At 40.8% G+C, this 24741-nt stretch overlaps 1 protein-coding gene across 2 annotated transcripts; it reads right to left on the bottom strand.

Annotated features, from left to right (window-relative positions):
• Nucleotides 1-6085: 6085 nt before the first annotated feature.
• On the bottom strand, nt 6086-13410 carry LOC111150908 (5-hydroxytryptamine receptor 3E-like). Of its 2 annotated transcripts, XM_022508599.1 has the most exons (9): nt 13344-13410; nt 11450-11616; nt 10891-10935; nt 8187-8296; nt 7847-8016; nt 7361-7521; nt 6825-7029; nt 6444-6659; nt 6086-6315 (listed from the first exon to the last, which is right to left on the bottom strand). In XM_022508599.1, exons 1-9 carry the CDS (start codon nt 13408-13410, stop codon nt 6086-6088), a joined length of 1371 nt encoding a protein of 456 aa, XP_022364307.1. The 2 variants fall into 2 exon arrangements, with proteins under 2 accessions (XP_022364307.1, XP_022364313.1); XM_022508605.1 differs by lacking the exon at nt 10891-10935.
• Nucleotides 13411-24741: the final 11331 nt, after the last annotated feature.

Here is a 24741-nt window from a genome sequence, read left to right on the forward strand (position 1 = left end):
GAAAGCTGAAGTTTTTACTCTTCATATCCTAGCTTGCTAGGAAATGACAGAATAACTAAAGGTCTGAGTTCTCTTGCATCGCGTCTTTTTTTTTTTTTTTTAAGATTTTATTTATTTATTTGACAGATAGAGATCACAAGTAGACAGAGAGACAGGCAGAGAGAGAGAGAGAGGAGGAAGCAGGCTCCCTGCTAAGCAGAGAGCCCGATGTGGGGCTCGATCCCAGGACCCTGGGATCATGACCCGAGCCAAAGGCAGAGGCTTTAACCCACTGAGCCACCCAGGCACCCCACATCATGTCTTTTTTGTCATTATTGTTGTTGTTTTCCTAGAATCTTCACTCTCATCTCCAGTGATAAAACTAGTTTCTATGGGTATAACAATCCTCTTTGTCTTCTAGGCTGAGAGTTGAGGAAAAAAGATCCTCTAAACCTTCTATAGCTCAGTGAAAACAGGCTGGGATTATTCAGAAGAAACTTCACTTGCGAACTTAAGGGAAGGAGTGCCTGCGTGACTCAGTCCGTTAAGCATCTGACAGCTCTTGATGTCTGCTCAAGTCACAGTTTCAGGGTGAGATTGAGCCCTGCATCTGGCTCCAGGCTCAGCTCAGCGGGAAGTCTGGTCTCTCTCTCTCTCTCTCTCTCTCTCTCTCCCTCCCCCTCCTCCTCCCTCCCTCTGGCCTCATCCCCTACCCCTCCCCTTGCGTGTGCTAGCGAAGGCTCTCCCTCTTTTTCTCAAATAGATAAATAAATCTTTAAAAAAATTTTAAGGGAAGAGATGAAGGAAGGGGGGGAAAAGGGGAAAATAAAGTCATTGATACAAATAATACTGTACTTGGGCTGGGCCTTGATAAGGTGCTAGAGGGTGGCATGTGCAGTTGGGCACCACCACCCCCTAGAGGTCATTGCTGTGTTGTGCACCAATCTGTTCTATCTATATCTATATCTTAAGTCTGTATCTTAGACTTACTCAGGTACCTTTTGATAGAGTGTTCCAGAACTGTAAAGAAGGAGCCCACCATATCCACAATGTACTTGGAGCCCAGGATCCCTTTGGGAAGGAATTTGACCTGGCTGCTCTGAGACCAGTTTTGTTTTTCTTTCCTTCCTTTCTTCCTTTCTCTCTCTTTCTCGCTCTCCCTTCCTTCCTTTTTTTAATATTTTATTTATTTATTTGAGAGAAAGCATGCGTGAGTACACATGTACATGTGCCCACATCCACAAGCCAGGGAAGAGGCAGAGGGAGGGAAAAGCAGACTCTCTGCTGAGTAGGAAACCAAACTCAGGGCTCAATCCAAGGACCCTGGGATCATGACCCAAGGACCCTGGAATCATGACTCCAGCCAAAGGCTGCAGCCTAACTGCCTGAGCCACCCAAGCACTCCTGAGACCAGTTTTCTTGACGACAGCTTGAACTTGTAGATGGGGAGTGAGCCATTTCTCTCTAGAGAGAGCCAATAGGGTTCTTGAGACAGCTTTGCCAAGAGAAAAAAAAGTATGGCTAATGGATCAGCCTGATTATCAGGGTCTTGAATACTGATGTAGCAGGGATTGTAAGAAGATTGTGACACTGTATCTTACCTGCTTTTTATTCAGGCTTCTTCAAGGGACATGGGTGTTCCTGGAGGGAGAGGGCTGTGTGTGAAAGAGAACTTGCTTCCCCCTCTCTCTCTCTGCCTGCCTCTCTGCCTACTTGTGATCTCTGTCTGTCAAATAAATAAATAAAATCTTTAAAAAAATTATAAAGTCATTAGAGAGAGAGAGAGCACAAGGAGGGAGAGCCGGAGGCCAAGGGAGAAAGAAGGAGGCTCCTAGCAGAGCCCATTGTGGGAGTCAGTCCCAGGACTCTGAGATCATGACCTGAGCTGAAACCAAGAGATGACCTCTTAACCACCTGAGCCACCCAGGCGTCCCCGTCTTGGTCCTTTTGTACAAAATAAATTAATCATAAATGTTAGAGTTTGTTTATGAACTCTCAATTCCATTTCATTGATCTATATGTCTATTCTTATGTCAGCAACACACTTTCTTGACTATTTTAGTTTGTAATAAGTTTTGAAATCAGTTAGTGTACGACTACCAACTGTGTTTTCTTCCATGATTATTTTGGCTATTCTGAGTTTCTTGCATTTCCATATGAATTTTATTTTTTTTAAAGATTTTATTTATTTATTTGACAGACAGAGATCACAAGTAGGCAGAGAGGCAGAGAGAGAGAGAGGAGGAAGCAGGCTCCCCGCCGAGCAGAGAGCCCGATGCAGGGCTCGATCCCAGGACCCTGGGATCATGACCCAAGCCGAAGGCAGAGGCTTTAACCCACTGAGCCACCCAGGCACCCCTCCATATGAATTTTAGAATCAGCTTGTCAATTTCTACAAAAAAGACAGCTAGGATTTTGATAAGGATTGTGTTGAGTATGTAGGTTAATTTGGGAAATATAAAATTTTCTGAATCTAGAACATGATAGATGTTTCCATTTATTTAGATCTTCTTTAATTTTTTTCAGCAGTGTTTTGTAGTTTTCAATATATAAGTCTTATACTTCTTTTGTTAGGTTTATTCCTAAATGTCTTATTTTTTATGATTCCTAATTTTATTTTCAGGTTATTTATTGCTAATGTATGTAAATATAATGCTTTTTGCGTATTGATTTTATATCCTGTAACCTTGCCGAACTCATTTTCAGTTAAACTTCATTTTATTGCATTTAGCTTTATTACACTTCACAGATACTGTTTTTTATAAATTGGAGGTTTGTGGCAACCCTGCATTGAGCAAGTCTATCAGCGCCATTTTCAAAAAACATTTGCTCACTTTGTGTCTCTGTCACATTTTGATAATTCTCTCAATATTTCAAGCGTTTTCACTGTTATATTTGTTATGGTAATCTGTGACTAATGATCTTTGATGTTGCTATTGTAATTGTCTTGGAGTGCCACAAACTGTGCTCGTATAAGATGGTGAACTTAATAAATGTGTATGTTCTGATTGCTTCACCAACAGGCTGTACCCGCTTCTCTCTTCCTTTCCTTTGGATTCCCTATTCCTTCAGACACAATAATATTGAAATTAGGCCAATGGCCTTGAAGTGTTAAGTGAAAGGAAGAGTCATACTTCCCTCATTTTAAACCAAAAGCTAGAAATGATTGAGCTTAGTGAGGAATGTATGTCAAAAGCCGAGACAGGTTAAAAGCTGGGCCTCTTGCACCAAACAGTTATCCAAGTTATGAATGCAAAGGAAGAGTTCTTGGGGCACCTGGCACAGTTGCTAAGTGTTGAATTCTTGGTTTTTGACTCAGGTCACGATCTCAGGTTCATGAGATTGAGCTCTGCATCAGGCTCTGTGCTCAGTGTGGAGTCTGCCTGGGTTTCTGTCTCCTTATCCCTCTGCCCCTTGCCCCTGAGCACTCTCTGTCTCTCAAATAAATAAATAAATAAATAAATAAATAAATAAATAAATCTTTGAAAAGTTCTTAAAGAAAATGAAAAGTGCTACTACAGTGAACACATGAATGATAAGAAAGTAAAACAGCTTTATTGCTGATACGGAGAAAGTTTGAGTGGTCTGGATAGAAGATCAATCCACCACAACAGAGGTTCATTCAGATGGATTAAGGAAAGAAGCCGTCACCATAACATAAATGTACAAGGGTGAACAGCAGAGTGCTGATGTAGGAGCTGCAGCAAGTTCTGCAGAAGCTCCAGTTAAGGTAACTCATGAAGGTGGCTACCGTTAACAACAGATTTTCAAAGTAGAGGAAACAGCCTTCTATTGGAAGAAGATGCCACCTAGGACTTTCATAGCTAGAGAGGAAAAGTTAATGCCTGGCTTCAAAGCTTCAGAGGATAGGCTGACTCTCTTATAAAGAGCTAATGCAGCTGGTGACTTTAAGTTGAAGCCAATGCTCATTTACCATTCCAAAAATCCCAAGGCCTTTAAGAATGATGCTAAATTGGCTCTACTTGTGCTCTATAAGTGGAACAACAAAGCCTGGGTGACAGCACATCTGTTTATCTGCTACGGTTTACTAAGTATTTTAAGTCCACTATTGAGACCTAGTGCTCAGAAAAAAAGATTTCTTTCAGAATATTCCTGCTCATTGACAATGCATCTGGTCACCAAGAACTCTGATGGAGATGTACAATGAGAATGATGTTTCGTGTCTGCTAACACAACATCCATTCTGCAGCCCATGGATCAAAGAGTAATTTTGACTTTCAAGTCTTAGTATTTAAGAAATACATTTCATAAGGCTGTAGCTGCCATAGATAGTGATTCCTCTGGTGGATTTGGGCAAAGTAAATTGAGAACCTCTGCAAAAGATTCACCATTCTAGATGCCATTAAGAATATTTATGATTCACGGGAAGAGCCCAAAATAGCAGCATAACAGCAGTTTGGAAGAAGATGATTCCAGCCCTTAAGGATGACAGGGAGGAATTCAAGGCTTCAGTGCATGAAGTAACCACAGGTATAGTAGAAATAGCAGGAGAACTGGAATTAGAATTGGACCTGAAGATGGGACTGAATTGCTGCGATCTCATGATAAAACTAACGGATGAGGAGTGGCTTCTTACGGATGAGCACAGAGAATGGTTTCTTCAGATGGAATCTACTCCTGGTGAAGATGCTGTGAAGATTGTTGAGATGACAGCAAAGGATGTAGAATATTACTAATCTTAGTATTTGAGAGGACTGACTCCAATTTTGAAAGAAATTCCACTGTGGCTTAAATGCTATCAAACAGCATTGAATGCTAGAGAGAAATTGTGAGAGGAAGAGTCAGTTGATGTGGCAAACTTCACTATTGTCCTCAAGAAATTGCTGCAGCCACTCAAGTTTCAGCAGTCACTACCCTCAGCAGTCAGCAGCCATCAGCATTGAGGCAAGATCCTCTAAAGTCAAAAGATTACAACTTGCTGAAAGCTCAGATGATGGTTAGCGTGTTTTAGCATAAAGTACTTTTAAATTAAGGTATGCACTTTTTTTAGATTTAGTTATTTATTTGAGAGAGAGTGTGAGTTGGAGAGGAGCAGAGGGATGTGGAGAAGCAGAGTCCCCACTGAGCAGGGTGCCTGATGCAGGGCCTGATCCCAGAACCTTGGGATCATGATCTGAGCCGAAGGCAGATGCTCAACTTTCTCAAATAGCTATAGTGCTATTGCACACTCAATAGACTACAATATAATTCAAACATAACTTTTATGTCTACTGGGAAGTAAAAAAATTCATTGACTAATTTTATTGTGATAGTTGCTTTATTGTGATGTTCTGGAACCTAACCTGTAATATCTCTGCAGTATGCCTTTACAATAATGAAAAAAATTAATAAAAAAAATCTAAAAGTAAGAAATATGTCTTTTAAAATCCCTAAGCGGCGTGCCTGGTGGCTCAGTAGGTTGAGCGACCAACTTGGTTTTGGATCAGGGCATGATCACAGGGTCCTGAGATCAAGCCCTGCATCAGGCTCTGCTCAGCACAGAATCTGCTAGAGATTATCTCCCACTCCCTCTCTTTCTCCCAAACTTGCTCAAACTTGCTCTCTCTCTAAAATAAAAATAAATAAAATCTTAAAAAAAAAATAAGTAAAATGCCTAAGAAAATTAAAACTTCCCAGACAGGACTATTGTCACATTGGACTTGAAGGTAAGAGAATAGTCTGTTATGACATCAAAATTTTATCACAGGCAGAGGGATGCACAGGTGATATTTTGCAACTATCAGTCCTGAATAGTTAATTTGCTATCTGAAAACATGATAAAGAACCAGAGATCTCTGTAGAATGATTTATTGGGACAAGTAAACAAGCAGAGGAGGTGGGACTGCTATGGAGAAGACATAAGGGGAGCCTAGAACTGCAAGGGAAGACTGAGGGAAGTCTATAGAAGGCAGATGCAAGAGGAAAATGTCTGGAGTTGGTTGAGACTGATCAGTGGGTCTGGATTGAGATGCATGGAATGCAACAGGGAACTGGTCATCTTTGGGCTGTGACAGTTGGTAGTCAACAAGGCAAAAACCTGACTGGTCTCTGGAAGCCAGAAGCAGTTCTTGTCTGGAGCAGGAGCAGGAGCAGATAGACATCCTGGCTAGGTGTTCCAGAGGACAATGACTGTGACCACAGAGGTGGCCATGAAGAGCAGGTAGAGGCAGAAGAGCAGGGTGTCCATCATGTGGCTGAACTGCACCCATAGGTTGACCAAGTCCTGCTTCTTAGTCTCATCTTCCTCCTGGGCCCTTGTTGATTGAGGACACCCATTTAACTCTGCCTCTCTGGGACCTGACACGTTCCTCACCAGCTCCACAGGCTCCTTCACACCTACAGAGAAACAAAGACTCAGCTAGGACCATGAAGTTCACCTGGGATGGAAGGGGGACAGGGAAAGAGGCAGTAGGAGATAAAAGATTGTGTGGGAAGAGGAAATGTGTGCAGTGCTGAGCCCTTACCAGGCAGGTGGGCAGGGGATAGGCCCAGGCCTTTATTTCTCTTCTGGAATGCAGTGGAGCAGCATTTTCTTGGCCTGGTGCAACAGAGGAGCAGAGAATGAAGCCACCAAGGCATGGGTGGGGGCTGGGTCGTGGCAAGGTGCAGCAGGTAGGTGATGAAGATGGTCTCCAGGAGGCTGACCACCATCAGGGACAGACACAGGGCAAAGTAGACACCTGGAGGGAAGGTAGGCCTACATGTGGGCCAGAGGCACCAACCTAGGACTTCTCTCTTCCAATCATATCCTGGAGAACCTCCTTTTCCCAGGATATCTCCCTTCCCTGAGCTAGTTCAGTCAGTCTTTCCCACCCTTCTTTCCCCAATGGCTGGAGAGGACATACTGAGAAGGGGGGTGCCACTGGTGGGGAGTAAATCATTCATCATGAGCAGGAAGACATTGTAGCCCAGAAGAAGGGTTATCTTGAATGGGGCACGATTCCCACTTTCTGCTGGGAGGTAGAAGCTGATGGCATCGACAGCAATCAGAAAGCCACTGGGCAACAGAAGGTTTATGATGTAGAGTCTGGGCCTGCGCCTGATGGCCACCTTGAGACAGGAAAGAGAGGGAAGTGGATAAGGGATTTGGAGACTTCCAGGAATAGTAGTGATTGTGTCTCTGCCTTTCTTGTTGGTCCGATATCACCCTGAGATCTTTAGGTATGCAGAATGCAGCTTCATAATTAAGTATAGAATCTGCCATGGGCGATTAAGGCCAGAGCAGTGAGCTTTAGGAAAAAGAGCATGGCTGGACAGCCAAGAGAGAAGGTTCAGGCCTTGCAGAAGTAAAACTGAAACTTGGGAGATACCCACTTGGTGGAGATTCTAGGTAAGAGTAGAAGCAAGGAAGGAAGGAAAAAGCAAGGGCTTCTGAACTTACATAGAACATGATCTGATCATATAGGCTGGTGCCCAGGGACATCTTTGGGGTGGACTTGTTGATGCCCAGGAGCTCCCACTCTCCATGGGTTTGAACGATGTCTTGGGATGTGTCTGCTATTTCCCACACTTCTTTCTCCATGCCGAGCAACATGTTCTCCACTAAAAGGGAGATCCAGATCATTTCCCAAGGATACAGTTTCCTATTGACTCAACTTCACTCTCTTTTTCCATCTTTTCATTAAACACATATTTTTGTGTATCTACCATATGGCAGAAACTTTGAAAGAGCTTAGGATGGTAATCAACAAGATAGATTTTGAATCTGCCTTTATGGAAAATATTTAAACATCCATAGAGCCTTAATCTTTGCTCTACCCACACACCTTGGTCACCATTTGTTCATAATTTCTTTATATTTTATTTTTTTGTTGTTTTATTGGTTGCTCTCATTCACCCACATCTCTGAGACTCCATCACAACTTACCTGTGTAGAGGAATGAGCTGAAGGTGAGTGTGCAGTTTTGCTGGTCAAAAGGGAAGTAGAAGATATCTAGGTTACAGATGCTGGCCACCTTCATGGGTTTCTTATATCTGATGCGACCTTCATTACTTACATATGCCGTGAGGCCTTTTGGGGTCTTATCTACATCCATGCTGTAAGAGAGATGGAGTGGGATGCGGGTGTTATGGTTTTTCCTCTTACCTTTCTGGTCATTTCTCAGCCATTTAAGACCGCTTGTAGTGACTCCAATGGTAGATTGTAAATTCTACTGATTCCAGAAAATGGGGCTTCCCTCTGCCTTTTCCCAGCCCTTAATACGCACAACTCAACGATGAAAATGTCTGGGAGCCACAGATTCTTGGTTGCCACACTGATCTTCGTGATGCCCTCACATTCCTCTGGGTTCCATCTGATAAATGGGTTATCCCAGACCTAGAACCCAGGTGGAAAAGAGGTGAGAGCCTTATATGAATTGAAGCTGTTTTTTCCTGTCCTTTGATTTTTCTTTAAAAAAAGTTATGAAATATTTCCTGCACATAAAAAGTATATAAAATAATATAATAAACGTGTGTTTCTATTACTCAACTTTGTGGAATAAATATTTTGATATGTTTACTTGGCTTTTTTTTTCAATAAGTAAGAATTACTGATAGAATTGAAGCATTCTGCATCCATTTCTTCATAAATTTTGATCACTCTCCTTTCCCATTTCCATAAGAAATTACTGGTGTCCAGAGAAATCCTCTCCTTTCTTCAGTAAGAATGAGATTCAGAGATGAAAGATCAATAACTTAGCACCTCTGAGCTAGAATTTCCCTAGTGTGAAATAAGGAGATTAGTAGGTATCAAATGAAATAAGTCTTATCAGTGGATTTTGAAACTGTAATGTTGTTCATAGGTATTATGTATTAATATCTAGCATGGCTTCAGCTGTCTTCCAGACTGCATTCACCAGACTTTATTGCAAGGAGACCTTGAACAAGCCCTTGGGTTTTTTGAACTCAAGAGGCTTAGTGGTCTTCCACTCCTTGGCAGGTGCCAGGCACCCCCCTCCCTTGTCTTTGGGATGACCTTTCCAAACTCTCTTTTCCAAGCTTGGCAATCTTCTTTGAAAACTGTTTTCTAGGATTGTCTAGTTCTGGGTGGGCTTGTCTGGTCTCAGGACACTTTCAACAGCAGCTGTAGTTTGTGGAACCACAGCCACAACAGAGAGCTCTATGCACATTAAGCAAAGACTTGTACTAGATCAGTGCTTCTCAACTCTCACTTTGCATATAAAACACCTGGGGATCCTCTTGAACTGTAGATTCTGATTCATTAGCTTGGGTGACTAACTCATCCTGATTTGCTCAGGATTTTGTTAGTTTTTGCATTGAAAATTCCACGTCCTGAGAATTACTCAGTCTTGGGCATGCTGGGATGGTTGATCATGCTGGGTGGGACCCAAAACTGTGTGCATTTCTTGGCTTTCAGGTGGTGTAATCAACCAGTGCTGCCCATCTTGCAACTACACTTTGAGAGCAAGATTAGGTGATCATTACTATTATTTTTCTCCTCTTTCCTTCCCTTCAACCATGCTTTTCTTTTCTTTTTTTTTTAAGATTTTATTTATTTATTTGACAGACAGAGATCACAAGTAGGCAGAGAGGCAGGCAGAAAGAGAGGAAGGGAAGCAGGATCCCTGCTGAGCAGAGAGCCCGATGCGGGGCTCGATCCCAGGACCCTGAGACCATGACCTGAGCCGAAGGCATAGGCTTTAACCCACTGAGCCACCCAGGCGCCCCTCAACCATGCTTTTCAAACTGGAAACTTACTTCATTTACTTTCATTTTCCCCTCTTTTTTTCTAATTAATGCACTTAAGATACAAACTTTTTAATGTATTTCTTATATATTCTAATTATACTTTGGCTATATTCATAGGTTTTCATATGTAGAGCTCTTCATTTCTCGTTAGTTCAAAATTTCTATTTATTTTATTTTTTCAAGATTTATTTATTTGAGAAAGAGAGAGAGAAAGTGAAAGAGTGAGAAAGATCGCACCAGTGCACATGTGGGGGGAGAGTCAGAGGGAGTGAGAGAGAGAGTCTCACGCAGGCTCTGAGCTGAGTGCAGAGCCTGATGCATGGCTCAGTATCATGACCCTGAGATCACAACCTGAGCTGAAACCAAGAGCCAGACACTTAACTGACTATGCTACCCAGGTGTCTCTGTTTTATTTTCTCTTTAGCCCAAAGTATTTGGAAGTTTAATTTTAAATTCCCAAGAAATAGGGTTTTCTTGGGGAGTGCTATATTTTCCAAGTTAGTTTCATTTTTTTGTATTGTGATCAGAGATTGTGGTCTAGATAATTTCTGCTTTCTCGACTTTATTGAGATCTTTGTGGTCAAGAATATGATCAGTGTGGGACAATATTCCATTTATGTCAGAAGAGATTATGCATGTTCATTGGCACAAAGTTTGATGTTTATTAAATCTAGTTTTTTTCCTTTTTTTTTTTTTTTTTTTTTTAAGTAGGCTCCACACCCAGCGTGGAGCTTAACATGGGGCTTGGCCTCAGGATCCTGAGATCAAGACCTGAGCCAATAACAAGAGTTGGAGGCTCAACCAACTGAGCCACTCAGGCACCCCCTAAATCAAGTATCTTAACTGTGCTGTTAAAAATCACAGTATTTTTATTCTTTTTCTACTTGATTTTTGAAAGGAGTATATTGAAGCCTCTTACCGTGATTGTAGATTTTTAAATTTATCCATCATGTGTTTCTTTCTTTATTTTTTAAAAAAAGGTTTTATTTGTTTATCTGAGAGAGAGAGAGAGAGAGAGGGAGGGAGAGAGAGCGCACAAGTTGGGGGAGCAGCAGGCAGAGGGCAGGGAGCCTGATGTGGGGCTTGATCCCAGGACCCCGGGATCATGACCTGAGTCGAAGGCAGATATTTAATGGACTGAGCCACCCAGGTGCCCCCACCTTTGCTTAAAATCCTTTCTGACTATAAATGAAGGGAGAGAATAAACAGAATCGACCATACCATTTCCAGCCACAGGAACGATGACAAGAGCTGTAGTTTCTCATCCTGTCAAAAGAATTTCCTGTTTCCAGTGTGATGCTGGTAAGAAGTCTGTCCATTCCTCCCACTCCCCACTTCTATTTACCAACCCCCAAGATATGTCAAAATGGTGCTATGATCAAGGCCAACATGTAGGTCAAGGACAAAAGCTTGATTAAAACAGATGTTTTGGGCCATGAATGAGAGTTCACAGGAGGACTTCTCAACCCTGGCTGTATCTTAGAATCACTTGAGGAGCTTAAAAATACCAAAGTCTGGGTTTCATCCTATCAGAACCTCTGGGAGCAGAACCTGAATGGTGGTATGCAGCCAGTGTAGAGAATTGCTGGCTAAGAAGAAAAGAAATTCTCTTCTAGTGCTGTTAATATGTCATCCTGTTGAACCAGACATAGTTTCTTTGAGATCCTCATTGGGCAGATTCCAGATAGCAATGAGAGAGGAAGCTGAAATGTGGACAAGGGCTTTTGGGCTTGCCTTGCCAGGGTGGGAAAAATTAAGGCCTAGAGGTATCAGCACTCACCACATCTAGGATGGCAGACATAGTGAAGGAGATGTTGACTAGGGTGGGGATGCTGAAGTTGGTGACTGGACGGAAGGCCTTCCTGTCAAACACTGACTCCAGAATAGTGGGATACACGCCATGCTGGGCAGACCCTGAGCAGTTGTTGATGAAGGTACTGCTCCTTCCTGTAGAGGACATAGAATGTGTGAGGAGAGGAAGAGAAGTCTCATGTTGCCTATATGAGAGGGCCCTATGACAGGATCTTGGGGGTAGCCTGAGATAATAATGATAGCTAATATTTATTGAGCATTGAATATGTCCCAGGCATAGTCTAAACCCTTCAAACAAACTACCTCATTTTACCCTTCCAGGCCCCTATCAGGTAGAAATTATTTTTATCCTTATGTACTAAATGAGTCAACTGAGTTTCGGTGAGAGGAATTAAATTCCTGACATCAAATATTTAGGGGCAGAAACTGGACTTGATCTGAACCCCAATTTGTTTGATGCTGCTGCAGCATACACCCCCAATGATGAAACAGAGATTGGGGGAGCGAGATCTCCAAGAGAGGACCAGAGGCTGGGTGCTGCCCGCCAAGGCCAGGGAGGATGGGTTGGGCTAGAAGGCAAATGATGGAAGCTAACGTGGTAAGCTGAGTTAGGGCTCTGGCCTTCTTCCTAACCTTTCTGTTTCCATGCAAAGCATGCCCAAATCTATATGCAAACCAAACCCTGAGACAGTGATAGCCATTGGATAGGATTCCGTTGGGGGGTGGTGCCCAAAGAGAATGCACCTATTTCACCTTCACTGCCCCAAGTTTCCTTCCATCTCCTTATTTTGCTGCCCAGCCTTCTATCAATTTTCTAGTTTGAGACTTTTGCGGTGTTGCCTTCCCCTCTTTTCTGACTGATAAATATTCCGATTCTCTACTGGTAGAAATTTGTTAGAGTTACAACAAGCTGGAATGAGAGTGTTGTGTGCCAAGGACATCGAGCCTTATCCATTCCCAGAGTCACAGTGCTCTCCAGGCAAATCCTTAAATCATTCTATGAGCAATGAATTTTCATTTGTCAAGCATGGTCTTTGAGTGACTAGAGGACCATTTCTAATGTTTTCTACTGAGTAGACTAGGTGTACAATTTGTTCCTCTTTCTTGTACTGGCCACCTCTGGTTCAGCCCTCCCCTATTTCCCCCATCCTGAAGTTACATGACAACCTAAGGGAGAGAGATGACATTTATTGATACCTATCAAATGCTGGGCAGCCACTGTGCTGCTCAATTCTCTCATTGCATCCTCACAACTCTGCAAGGTAGGTCCCATTTTACAGATGAGGAAACTGGAGCTCAGAGAAGTCAACCAATTTGCCCAAGGTTACATTAGGAATCAAGTGAGGGACCAATATTCAAACCCAGGTTCATCTGTCTCCAAATCCCATGTTCTTTCCACTCTACCATGATCACTCCTTGAAAGACAGGCATACTCCGTCTTCACTCTCCACCTGTTACCCTCTGGCATCTTACTAACCTAGGGCACTTGGATCCTGTAGGTGGATGAGGAAGTTATGGCTAAAAGCGAGCACTTTGCTGCAATGGGGTTGGTTTCATAGCTGTAGAGAAAAAGAATCATACCTGTGTATAGAAAAATGGCTGTGCATTTAGGTTAAATGGAAAAGAAGACAAGCAGGGATGGTTCACGGGAAGAAAAATGGAAGTGTTCCTGTGTGGCACATCTCTGAAAGGATATTTTCTGTCTTTCAGAGATGTAATGTCTGTTCAGGCATTATTATAACAAAATTATGAAATAACAATGCCCATTTTAGATCATCTCTGGGAGTTGGAGATTTGTAAGAAGTTTCTAGGTGTTTACAGAGAGATTTCGCTTTTTTTCCCTGTTGTTGCCCCTTTCTTACCTTGAAGCAGAAGATTGAGAACAAGGAAGAAGGGGAATCTCTCTTTCTGGAACCAGCTTCCTTCCATCTTCTTTGTTTAAATTCGTCTCCGGGAGTGTACCAGCACCCAGGAATCCCTAGGAAAAAGGATCAGAGGCCACACCTAGAGTCTAATTTTGAATGCTGATAGCGTTGGTTGACCACTGACATTTGTTACCTTCCTGGAAAGAGAGTTCTGGTTGTCTTGTTCTTGCCCATGCCGGAGGTTCTGTTTGCTGTTAAGACTTCCCCTCTTCTGTATTTCACTATAATGTTGAGTATGGTTGTGTATTAGCTGATATGTATCACACTCAGACCTTTGTGTGATCTCTCAATCTGAAGACTCATCTCTTCAATTCTGGAAAATTCTCAGCCCTTTAAAAAATAGTATATTCTCATGGGGCGCCTGGGTGGCTCAGTGGGTTAAAGCCTCTGCCTTCGGCTCAGGTCATGATCTCAGGGTCCTGGGATCAAGCCCTGCATCGGGCTCTCTGCTCCGCGGGGAGCCTGCTTCCTCCTCTCTCTCTGCCTGCCTCTCTGCCTACTTGTGATTTCTCTCTGTCAAATAAATAAAATCTTTAAAAAAAATAGTATATTCTCTCTACTTTTTCTCTTATTAGATATATGTTGCATCATTTCCCTTTACCTTACATGCCTTTAACCTCTCACATTTGTTTCCACTGCTGTTGTAACAAATCATAAACTTAGTTGGCTTTAAAAAACACAGATTTATTATTTTGCAGTTCTGTAGGCCAGAAGTCTGAAATGAGTCTCACTGAGATTTGGCCAGGGCTGCATTCCTTCTGGAGACTCTAGGAACAAATTCATTTCCTTATCTTTTCCAGTTTTTAGAGGCTGCCTGCATTCCTTGGTTCATGGTCCCATTTTTCCATCTTTAAAGCCATTAACATTAACAAGTCTTTTTACACTGCCATCTCTCTTCTTCCCATGCTCTTCTCTCTCCTTTTTCACTTTTAAGAACCCCTATGATTACAATAGCCTGACCTGGATAATCCAGGATTCTCTCCCTATATCAAGGTCAGCCAATTACCCAACTTAATTCCACCTGCAACCTTAATTCACCCTTTTCCATTTGACATATTCATAGGTTCCAGACATTAGGATGTGGACATCCTTTGGGGACCATTATTCTGCCTAACATACCCTTCTTTCATATTTTCTATCCATTTGTCTATGTCCCTAGTAATTCTTTCAGATCTACTTTCCAGGTAAATTTTCTTCTCAATTATATTTAAACTATTGCCTAATCTGTCCACTGAGTTTTCAATTTCAGTGATTATATTTTTTGTTTCTGTAAGTTCTATTTGGTTCTTTTAAGAAACCAATCTTTTTTTTTTTTTTTTAAAGATTTTATTTATTTAGTTGACAGAGAGAGAGATCACAAGTAGGCAGAGAGGCAGGCAGAGAGAGAGGGAGAAGCAGGCTTCCCGCTGAGCAGAGAGCCCGACTCAGGGCTCTATCCCAGGACCCTGAGATCATGAGGGCAGAGGCTCAACCCACTGAGCCACTGAGCCACCTAGGCACCCCCAAACCAATCTTTTTGGTTCTTTTCTTTCTTCCTTCTTCCTTCCCTTCCTCCATTCTTTCCTTCCCTCCTTCCTTCTTTCTTCCTTCCTTTCTTCCTCCCTCCTTCCCTCCCTTCCTTCCTCCCCCCTTTCTTTCTTTGTTTCTTGTACTGTTCTTTCATTTTGGTTTCTAATATTTCTTTAATCTTTTATTATTTTGAACTGTTAAAGCAAAACCAAAATGGAGACCACAGTTTGAATATATTCCTAGACCAAACACTCACAATAATGCAACCAAAACTTAAAACTATCATGATTTCCCTAAATTCTTACTCTGACCTTAAACAAAAGTTAAGATTTCTTCATGTCAACATGATCTTAAAGCTTCCTAGCCATGGGGCATCTGGCTGGCTCAGTTGGTGGAGTATGCCCCAACTCTCAATCTTAGAGTGGTGAGTTTAAGCCCCACACTGGGCGTAGAGCTTACTTAAGGGGGAAAAAAAAAAAAACCCAAAACCCAAAAAACCTTCCTAGCTAATCAGCTACAGAGTAAGCCTGTGGTGAAAAAGAGTGTAAGGTTCTAGTAACCAATCACAGTAGAAAATGCACTCCCGCATTTCATGCCTTATAAACTGAGCTGTAACTGCTGAGATTTGAGTTTCTTAACTACTTTGGTTCAGAAGTCTCCCTATTCTCCAACAGTTTGTTCCTTGCTCAATAAAATATCCATATTAAGTAGAACTTTCTGAATTTTCTTTAGGTAGAGCGTATTTGTTTTACATTTCCTTTCTGATTGTTTTATTATATCTAGTTCTTGGTATGCTAACTATTTTGCTAGCTTTGTCTTATGTGGTTTGTTTCCTCATGATTTGTGACTCTTGACTGTACATTCATCTTCAGTAGGAGGTTATTTCAGTGGGAGTTTCATGTGCTTGGGTTGTGAAGTTTCCCTACAAAGAAAATTGTCATTTGCCTGTGACATAGCCTTTGGATTTTTACCAGGTCCAGTCATTTCTTGTGTGTGTGTGTGTGTGTGTGTGTGTGTGTGTGTGTGTGTGTGTTCAGAATATCCCACATCATATGAGTAGTGCAAATTTAGACTCCATACTGATATGTGACACAGGCTTGGTGTTTCAATTCCTTGCATATGACCTTTCCTCTGTACCGCTGGCCTCAAGTCTTTGGCTACCTTTTTTAGTCTGAGATGGAGGAGTGGATGGCCAACTCAGAGACATGTCAGTGTGCAGTCTACTTGCTAATGATGTCAGAAGATAAGCGATGAAAACCTCATTTGGAAAAAAAAAAGGTGAGAATCTGTATCTTTAGGTAATTTTGAGGTCATTTATTATAAACTAACTAACTTTCTTTCTTTCTTTCTTTCTTTCTTTCTTTCTTTCTTTCTTTCCTTCCTTCTTTCTTTCTTTTGCCAGAGAGTGAGATAGAGAGAGAGTGCACAAGCAGGGGGAGCGTCAGGCAGAAGGAGAAGTAGGCTCCCCGCTGAGCAAGAGCCTGACATGGGACTCGATCCTGGGATCATGATCAGATCATGATCTGAGCCAAAAGCAGACACTTAACCGACTGAGCCACCTGGCGTCCCCATTTATTATAAACTTTAAACCAAGGTGAATTTTTTCCCCCTATGTAGCTTTGATCAGTGGTCATCCGAACATGTGAGTTTTTTTTAATTTAAATTCAATTAGTCAACCTATAGTACATCATTAGTTTTTGGTGTAATGTTCAATGATTCATTAGTTGCGAATAACATATTAACATTTCCAGTGACACCATCCCATTATTTCTTGTGCTATCCTATTTTATGTTTGAACAAAACCTCTGGTTACTGGAAAGTTTTTTAAAAGTTCAAATTTGGATTCTTGTAGCTTTCACCACTGGTGTAATTTCAGCCCAGTAGAGAATAAAGAATAAGTTATTTCTTTTTAAAAAAAATTTTCTTTATTTTTTATTAACATATAATGTATTATTTGCCCTAGGGGTACAGGTCTGTGAATTGTCAGGGGTCCACACTTCACAGCACTCACCATAGCACATACCCTCCCCAATGTCCATAACCCAGCTACCCTCTCCATACACCCCCTCTCCCCAACAACCCTCAGTTTGTTTTGTGAGATTAAGAGTCTCTCATGGTTTGTCTCCCTCAGATCCCATCTTGTTTCATTTTTTCCTTCCCTACCCCCCAAAGTCCCCAAGTTGCCTCTCAAATTCTTCATATCAGGGAAATCATATGATAATTGTCTTTCTCTGATTGACTTATTTTGCTCAGCATAACACCCTCTAGTTCCATCCACATTGCTGCAAAAGGCAAGATTTCATTTCTTTTGATGGCTGCATAGTAGAATAAGTTATTTCTATCTTCTGATAGAATTTTGAAATATTTTTGAACTTTGAAATATTTCAAGACAATTATCATGTGTAATGGGGTAATGTTTAAAAATACGAAGCCTATGAAATTTTCAGTCCTCACTGTATCCTTCCGAAACACATTCATCTACCTCCTTGCAGCTCCAGAAATCAGTTTCCTCTGTAACCCTTCTGCTATTATAGACATGGGGGAGGGAAAATGTTTCTCCTGTAAGAATATGACTTATGGAAAATCTCTGCCGCAGTAGAAGGGGATGAAATCCTTCTTCTTCTGGTATGATAGAATATGGGACAAAGGAGAGAAGGGAGTAAGTGATAACATTCACATGTGATATCACACACACACACACACACACACACACACACACATTGATTTTCTGCTGAAATCTGTGTGTGTGCGTGCGTATGTGCATGGTTGGGAGGAGGCTAAGTAGGTTGAGAGAAATGGGGAAAAAAGGTGCCAAAAAAGCAGCGGAGGCTTATGCCCCATCACTCATTTGGGATCCAGGAAAGAAACTGCTATTCCCTGTAGCCCCAGACTGGTATGTGGAAGCTGCAGAGTACAGAGTGGTTAGGCAGAGAGAGGGCCTGGGTTAGCACTCCTGCCTCTCTTCTGGTCCCTGTGAAATATGAAGGGAACCAGAAATTCCTCAGACAGATGAAACACCTCTGCTTTGGGGTGGACTGTCAAGGCCAGATGGAGGCCCTGTGTGCAGCTCAGAGTGGTCTACAGCCGCAGCGATTGTGGAGGTGGAACCAAGCCAGTGAAGGCAAACTCTATCAGAGCCAAGACACTAACAAAGAACTTGCCAGTGACAAACTGTAAGCAGCAGGTGCCATCAGAGCAGCCAGCAACCAAGAGACAAGGGATGTCACCACAGACAAGAGAGGACTCACAGTACCTACACAGGCTGACTGGAGACCCCTTTTCTCCCACTGCCATGAGGTCACAAAAGCCCCCGAGTCTACTACTTTGAGAATCTAATGAAAGCTAAAAGACCTTTGGTCCAGCAAGAAAAATGTTCACATGCACTAAATTTTGCATACAATTTCAGGGTTCATAAGCTTTAACCTAATACCCTTTTCTCAGAATCAGTTAAAGAAGCATATAAAAGAGAAGAGGGGCTTACTTTGGTATACTTATTGGTTTTAGTGAAATAGTGATCACTATATTGTGCTCTATAAGTCATCTGTTTAGGATTCCATTTAAGAGTTCTGCTGAAGATTGAGGTCAAACTTTACTGACCTAATGTTTTTGGAATTTACCTCTCCCCCCCAAATTTTAGAAATAAGGAAAATGTTTGTGCATTCATCAGATACTCCTTTCCTCCATGATCCGTGACTATTACTAACTCTGGTTCTGAAATTACATCTGCAGACTCTTTTGTTAACCTTTGATGAAAATCATTCAGGCTTAGAGATGTAAAATCTCTTAAATTAGTTGGGTGTCTTTTTCCTCTTTCCTTATATTTGTTGGTATTCAATTCTTTTGGTCATTTTTGCTTATCTCCACTCAGCTTAATTATTCTGCCTAATGGAAAAGACAAAAATCTCTTCCCCTTCCAACAGACACGTGAAAAAGTGCTCCACATCACTCTGCATCAGGGAAATACAAATCAAAACCACAATGAGATACCACCTCACACCAGTCAGAATGGCTAAAATTAACAAGTCAGGAAATGACAGATATTGGCGAGGATGCGGAGAAAGGGGAACCCTCCTACACTGTTGGTGGGAATGCAAGCTGGTGCAGCCACTCTGAAAAACAGCATGGAGGTTCCTCAAAAAGTTGAAAACAGAGCTACCCTATGACCCAGCAATTGCACTACTGGGTATTTAGTATTTACCCTAAAGACACAAATGTAGTGATCCGAAGGGGCACGTGCACCCGAATGTTTATAGCAGCACTGTCCACAATAGCCAAACTATGGAAAGAACCTAGATGTCCATCAACAGATGAATGGATAAAGAAGAGGTGGTATATATATATATATATATATATATAGGAATACTATTCAGTCATCAAAAGAAATGAAACCTTGCCACTTGCAATGATGTGAATGGAACTAGAGGGTTTTACGCTGAGTGAAATAAGTCAATCAGAGAAAGACAATTATCTTATGATCTCCCTGATATGAGGAATTTGAGAGGCAGGTGGGGGGGGTTGGGGGTAGGGAAGGAAAAAATGCGACAAGATGGGATCCGGAGGGAGACAAACCATAAGAGACTCTTAATCTCACAAAACAAACTGGGGGTTACTGGGGGGAGGGGGCATATGGAGACGGTGGTTGGGTTATGGACATTGGGGAGGGTATGTGCTATGGTGAGTGCTGTGAAGTGTGTAAACCTGGTGATTCACAGACCTGTACCCCTGGGGCAAATGATACATTATATGTTAATAAAAATAATTAATAAAATAAAATAAAATCTCTTCCCCAAGGATGATTCTTGCTCATGTATGTATTCTATTCTGAATATATCAAGACATTATGGCGGGAAGAGTATCGACCTTGGAATCAGAAAACATAGATTCAAATCCTGGCTCCATTACATACTAACTGTTTAATTCTGGGGAAAGCTCTTAAATTCTGAGTATTTGATCTCATCTCCAAATGGGGATAATAATACCCCCTTTATATGTTTTTGGATGGTGATTAAAGAGATGGCGTTTGAAAAGTTAGTTCAGTGCTAGGCATTTCATAGGCACTGAGTAAATATTCTCCTTCCTCATTTCAGCATTATTCTCAAGCACTCACTTATTCTGGCCATTAACCTCCCTTTACTTTTCTTACAAGTTCATGCTACCCTTTTGTTTTTGTTCTTGTTTCTGAGTCCCTTCTTCTCTTGTTTGCATAAATCCACCGGAGTATTTTCTCTGTACTGGGGGCACAGTGCACAGAGTCCAAGAGATTCCTACTAGCCTATTAAATGGTTGAGATTTCGGGGGTGCCTGGGTAGCTCAGTCAGTTAAGTTCTCAGTCAGAACTCACTCTGCCTTCAGCTCAGGTCATGATCCCCAGGTCCTTGGGATCCAGCCCCAGGTTAGGCTCCCTGCTCAGTGGGGAGTCTGCTTCTCCCTCTGCCTCTCCCCACCTCCAGCTTGTGCTTTCTCTCTCTCTCTCTCTCTCTCTCTCTCTCTCACATAAATAAACAAAATATTTTTTAAAATAAAATAAATGGTTGAGATTTGGGAAAAAGTTACTGGCTCCAAATATAAAAAGAAAATTGAAAAATCAAAATTAATAAATATTTAATTAAATGTCAAATAACCTGAACATCATCAGGTAGCCTATTCAACTCTTACATTGTTATAAATAGCCCCACAAATCTTTATCCACAATTCTGGAATCCAGAAAGTTCTGATAATAAAATTCTTTTTTGGTCAGTTTAGGGTGAACTGATTTGGCAACACAACTAACCTGAACAAACATGTAGCTGCTTATGATCTGTATTTATTCCTCTTAGTGTGACTATTCATACATTTTTTTTCTGCAGAAATAGAACTGTGTTTGATTATGAATACTGTCCCAGGCCCCCATGGAAGCATTATGTAGTATGTGGTATATGCAATCTATTATTTTAAATCTGAAAAGTTCTGAATTCTGACAGCCTATCTAGGGAACTAGATCAAGAGGTTCATTCTTGAGTAAATAATATGTGAGACAGGAGTAAGTTTTCATATGTTTACTATAAAGTGTGTGTGTATGTGTGTGTGTGTGATTCCAACATTAAGTGAGATGCTATAAGTCTCTCTCAGTGGGTGGGAGGGAGAGCAAGAGAGTGAGTAGGAGCATGTGCAAGGATGGACAGTACCCTTAAGAAAACCACACTTAAAAAAAAAAAGATTTTATTTATCTGAGAGAGAGAGAGCGAGAGAGACCATGAGTGAAGGTGGGTGGGTGGCTCCCTCAGCAGGGAGCCAGACATGCAGGTTGGATCTCAGGACCCTGAGATCATGACCTGAGCTGAAGGCAGCCCCTTAACTGACTGAGCCACACAGGTACCCCCAGAATATTCTCTTTTTTTTCCAGAATATTCTTAATAATAATACCTACCGCTCTAGGTTATCATGATGATTAAATAAGATAAGCTTATGAAGCATTTAGCACAATTCCTGGCACAAGGTAAGCAGTAAATTATGATTAGCTATAGAAAGAAGTTTGTGCTTCAGTGGAAAACTACATTACCTATAGCACACCCTTCAGGGCTCTCTGATTCTAGCCATGCTTCTTGTCTTTCAGTGATTTTGCGACTCTTGAAAGTTGTTAAATAGCTGATAGATAGATGAACTTTGTCCTGTTAGAGATGCAATTAACTTCCTCCCTGTGGAAAAATCAACTTTGTCTCTATTTGCAATTCATCTTAACATTCCTTTATTCCATATAAATATGTGTTCTTTTGACTTTTCCTTTGAACTAGTTATTACATCTGCTTCGTTCTTCGTATCATATGAGGAAAATCAAAATCTTAACACATATTCATTTTTATAACCGTGAGATTCATGATTTTGTATATTTCTGAAATTATCTTTTAACAGTTTTGGAAGTTCCACCAAGATGCCCAATGGATTCACCCGACAGAACCAGGTAACATTCATCAATCTCACCAGTGGTGTAAACCTGCGCACATCTTTTTTTGGCTTCCAGAGGTGAATGCGAAGAGGCAGTAAGACTTTGGTGACTCTCTGTTTTTCCAAATTTTAATTTTGTTTTCTACTCATTTTGTTTTCAATTTGTTTTATCTGATAAATGATTCCTTACTGGAAATTTGGCTTAATGATCTGACAATTTGATGATTTCTGTAGATGGGTTAATGGGGAGGAGACATCCTGTTGGATGAAAAGTGTCAGACTGGTTTGCTTATCTTTTCTGTTTATATGTTTGTTTATTTTGAGTTCTGATCAATTTTCAATGAATTTATATCCACTGTGGACAGAACAAGTCTTTTATATGGACCATGGATTTTTGTAATTTTGTGTCTACTCTTAACCTATGGCTGAGATTTTAAAATATAAGCTCAAAGTTCTATTTGCGCTTATTTGTCTGTCATTATGTCTATAGTTCAGAAAGGTTTTTACCTCTCATTGTATGAAAGTGAAATATTTTCTATCCCCAGATGACATTACTAAATTTGATTATAAGGCCTCTGTAAGGAGCTCTGTTCTGATTGGCTTGTAGAAATAAGAACAGATATAAACCGAATATTCCTCATTTCAGAAAATAAGGAAGTATGTCAGCTTGAAGATGATTGGTAAGGGGCTTAGTTAACGTAAAGCTTTGGACTGACACTAAATTGAGTTAATGGATATTTATTGGATGTTCAGACCATTTCTAATCTGAAACACTCATTGCTAAACATCATTTTAAGTGTATATATTTTTGCTTCTTGGTTTTTGTTTTGTAATGACAGCTGACATGTATTGAGTGCATAGTTCTATAACATTTATGAGAATTACTTCATTCAATCCTCAAAACAACCTTCTGAAACTGGAACTATTAGTCTTCTACTTTTTAACTTGCCCAAGGTCACCTAGTTAGTAAGAAGCAGAGTTGGAAGGCGAACCCTGACTCTAGAGAATGTGATCTTAAACATAAAGCTGAATTTTCTTTGTGGGGCAGTCCTACCACTGGCTACGCTCTTGGAACCCCTTTGTAAGTTTCTCCCCTCGTTTGTTAAGGTAGGCCATATATTTGTTTTTGTTTGTTTGTTTGTTTGTTTTTATTGAGGAATAACTGACATATGACACTGTATTAGTTTCAGGTATACAAAATAATGATTTGCTATTTGATATACTGCAAAATGATCACCACCATAAGTCTAGTTAACATGTTACCATACACAGTTACAAATTTTTTTTCTTGTGATGAGAACTTTAAAAATCTATCCTCCGAGCAACTTTCAAATATGCAGTACAGCATTACTAACTGTAGTGACCATGCTGTACATTACATCCCCATGACTTATTTATTTTATAACTGGAAGTTTTTGCCTTTTGACCCCCTTCACGCATTTCACACTCCCTTGCTTCTTATTTTATATGCTCTGAAGGCAATATAAGCGTGTTCATTTTTTCCACTTTGGAAAGTTACAAACTCAATGATGCGTATGGCTATAGAATGCTGGGTTGTGAGCTGTGCTAACCTGATAAAATGCTGAGGTGGGACATTGCAGAATCATGCCCTCCCCTTCTCACAGTGTGAGAAAGAAATAAGCAGCAGCCTCTGATGTCCAGAAGTGATCTAACACTCACAGGCCATCTGTTCATTTTAAACCATCTTACGGAATACCAACCTCAGACATGATTATCCTGAGACCAAGATAGAACAGACAAAACAAGGCTGCTTCATACTTTTGTCTACTCACATACAAGATACCTATATAAAACCACAAAATACCAAATATCCCCTCTCTTGCTAAACGAATGGCTATTATTTCTTATGCAATCATTCCTTTGATTTCTGACAGTATTCAATTTTGAACAGATCCTTGCTTCTTTATACTCTCCCCAAACCACCCAAGGGAAGACCAAATCCTGTAACAGTTTCTTTGTAATTATGTTTCATTGAGAGAATCCCATGGTTACCTATGATTTTTGTTCTTCCTTGTTGCAATGAGTAGTAAAGCCGGCTTAACTGCATGTATGTTTCTGCTGGTCTTTGGCAGAAGGGTCTTGACAAATGGAGTGGTCATTTCCCCCACATTCTTGGCACTGCCATATCCTCAACTACTACTTTCTTCTTTGTTGGTCTAGAGAAAGTCCAAACAATTGAGCATCAAAACAAATATTGATAATAGTGGATTTAACTCTTCGAAAGACATAAGGACCCATGAATATGTTCTGATATAAATGAGTAAAATAAAAGGGAAAAGTCTACTTTACATTAGAGTGCCAATGAATAAGCATTAAAGAATTGATGGAACTAGAAAAGAATGATTTTGTAAAGATCCTTAAATATGTAATTCATACAAGAATCATTCTGATGAGGAACGGGATAATTACACAGTCTCAAAGCATCTTTCTGCAGAACGCTTATTAATTACCTATTAATTAATAAGCATGCCACACTTGCTCATTATCTTTAACTACTAATTAACTACTAATTTAATTAACTACTAATCAACTAATTCATTTAACTACTAGTTAACATTTATATCATCAGTAAAGGGATAAATTGGCATCGTGCACTTCCTTGACATGCAGAGAAGAACCCAGCATCACTTCTGGGGTATTTCTGCAAAAAATGCATAAATTATAAGTAAATGTTAGACAAATACACGTTGAGGGACAATCCTCAAAAAATAACTGGCAGTACTCTTCACAAATGTCAAGATCACAGAAGACAAGGAGATTGAGAAACTGATCCAGATTGAAGGAGACTGAAGCTAAATGCAGTGTATTTCTGGGCTTAATCCTGCACCTATAAAAGACATTATTGGGACAAAGGCAAAATTTGAATAGGGCTTATAGATCAGAT

This window comes from Enhydra lutris, unplaced genomic scaffold, assembly GCF_002288905.1.
Source record: "Enhydra lutris kenyoni isolate GAN:26980312 unplaced genomic scaffold, ASM228890v2 scaffoldscaffold2, whole genome shotgun sequence".
Lineage (NCBI taxonomy): Eukaryota > Metazoa > Chordata > Mammalia > Carnivora > Mustelidae > Enhydra > Enhydra lutris.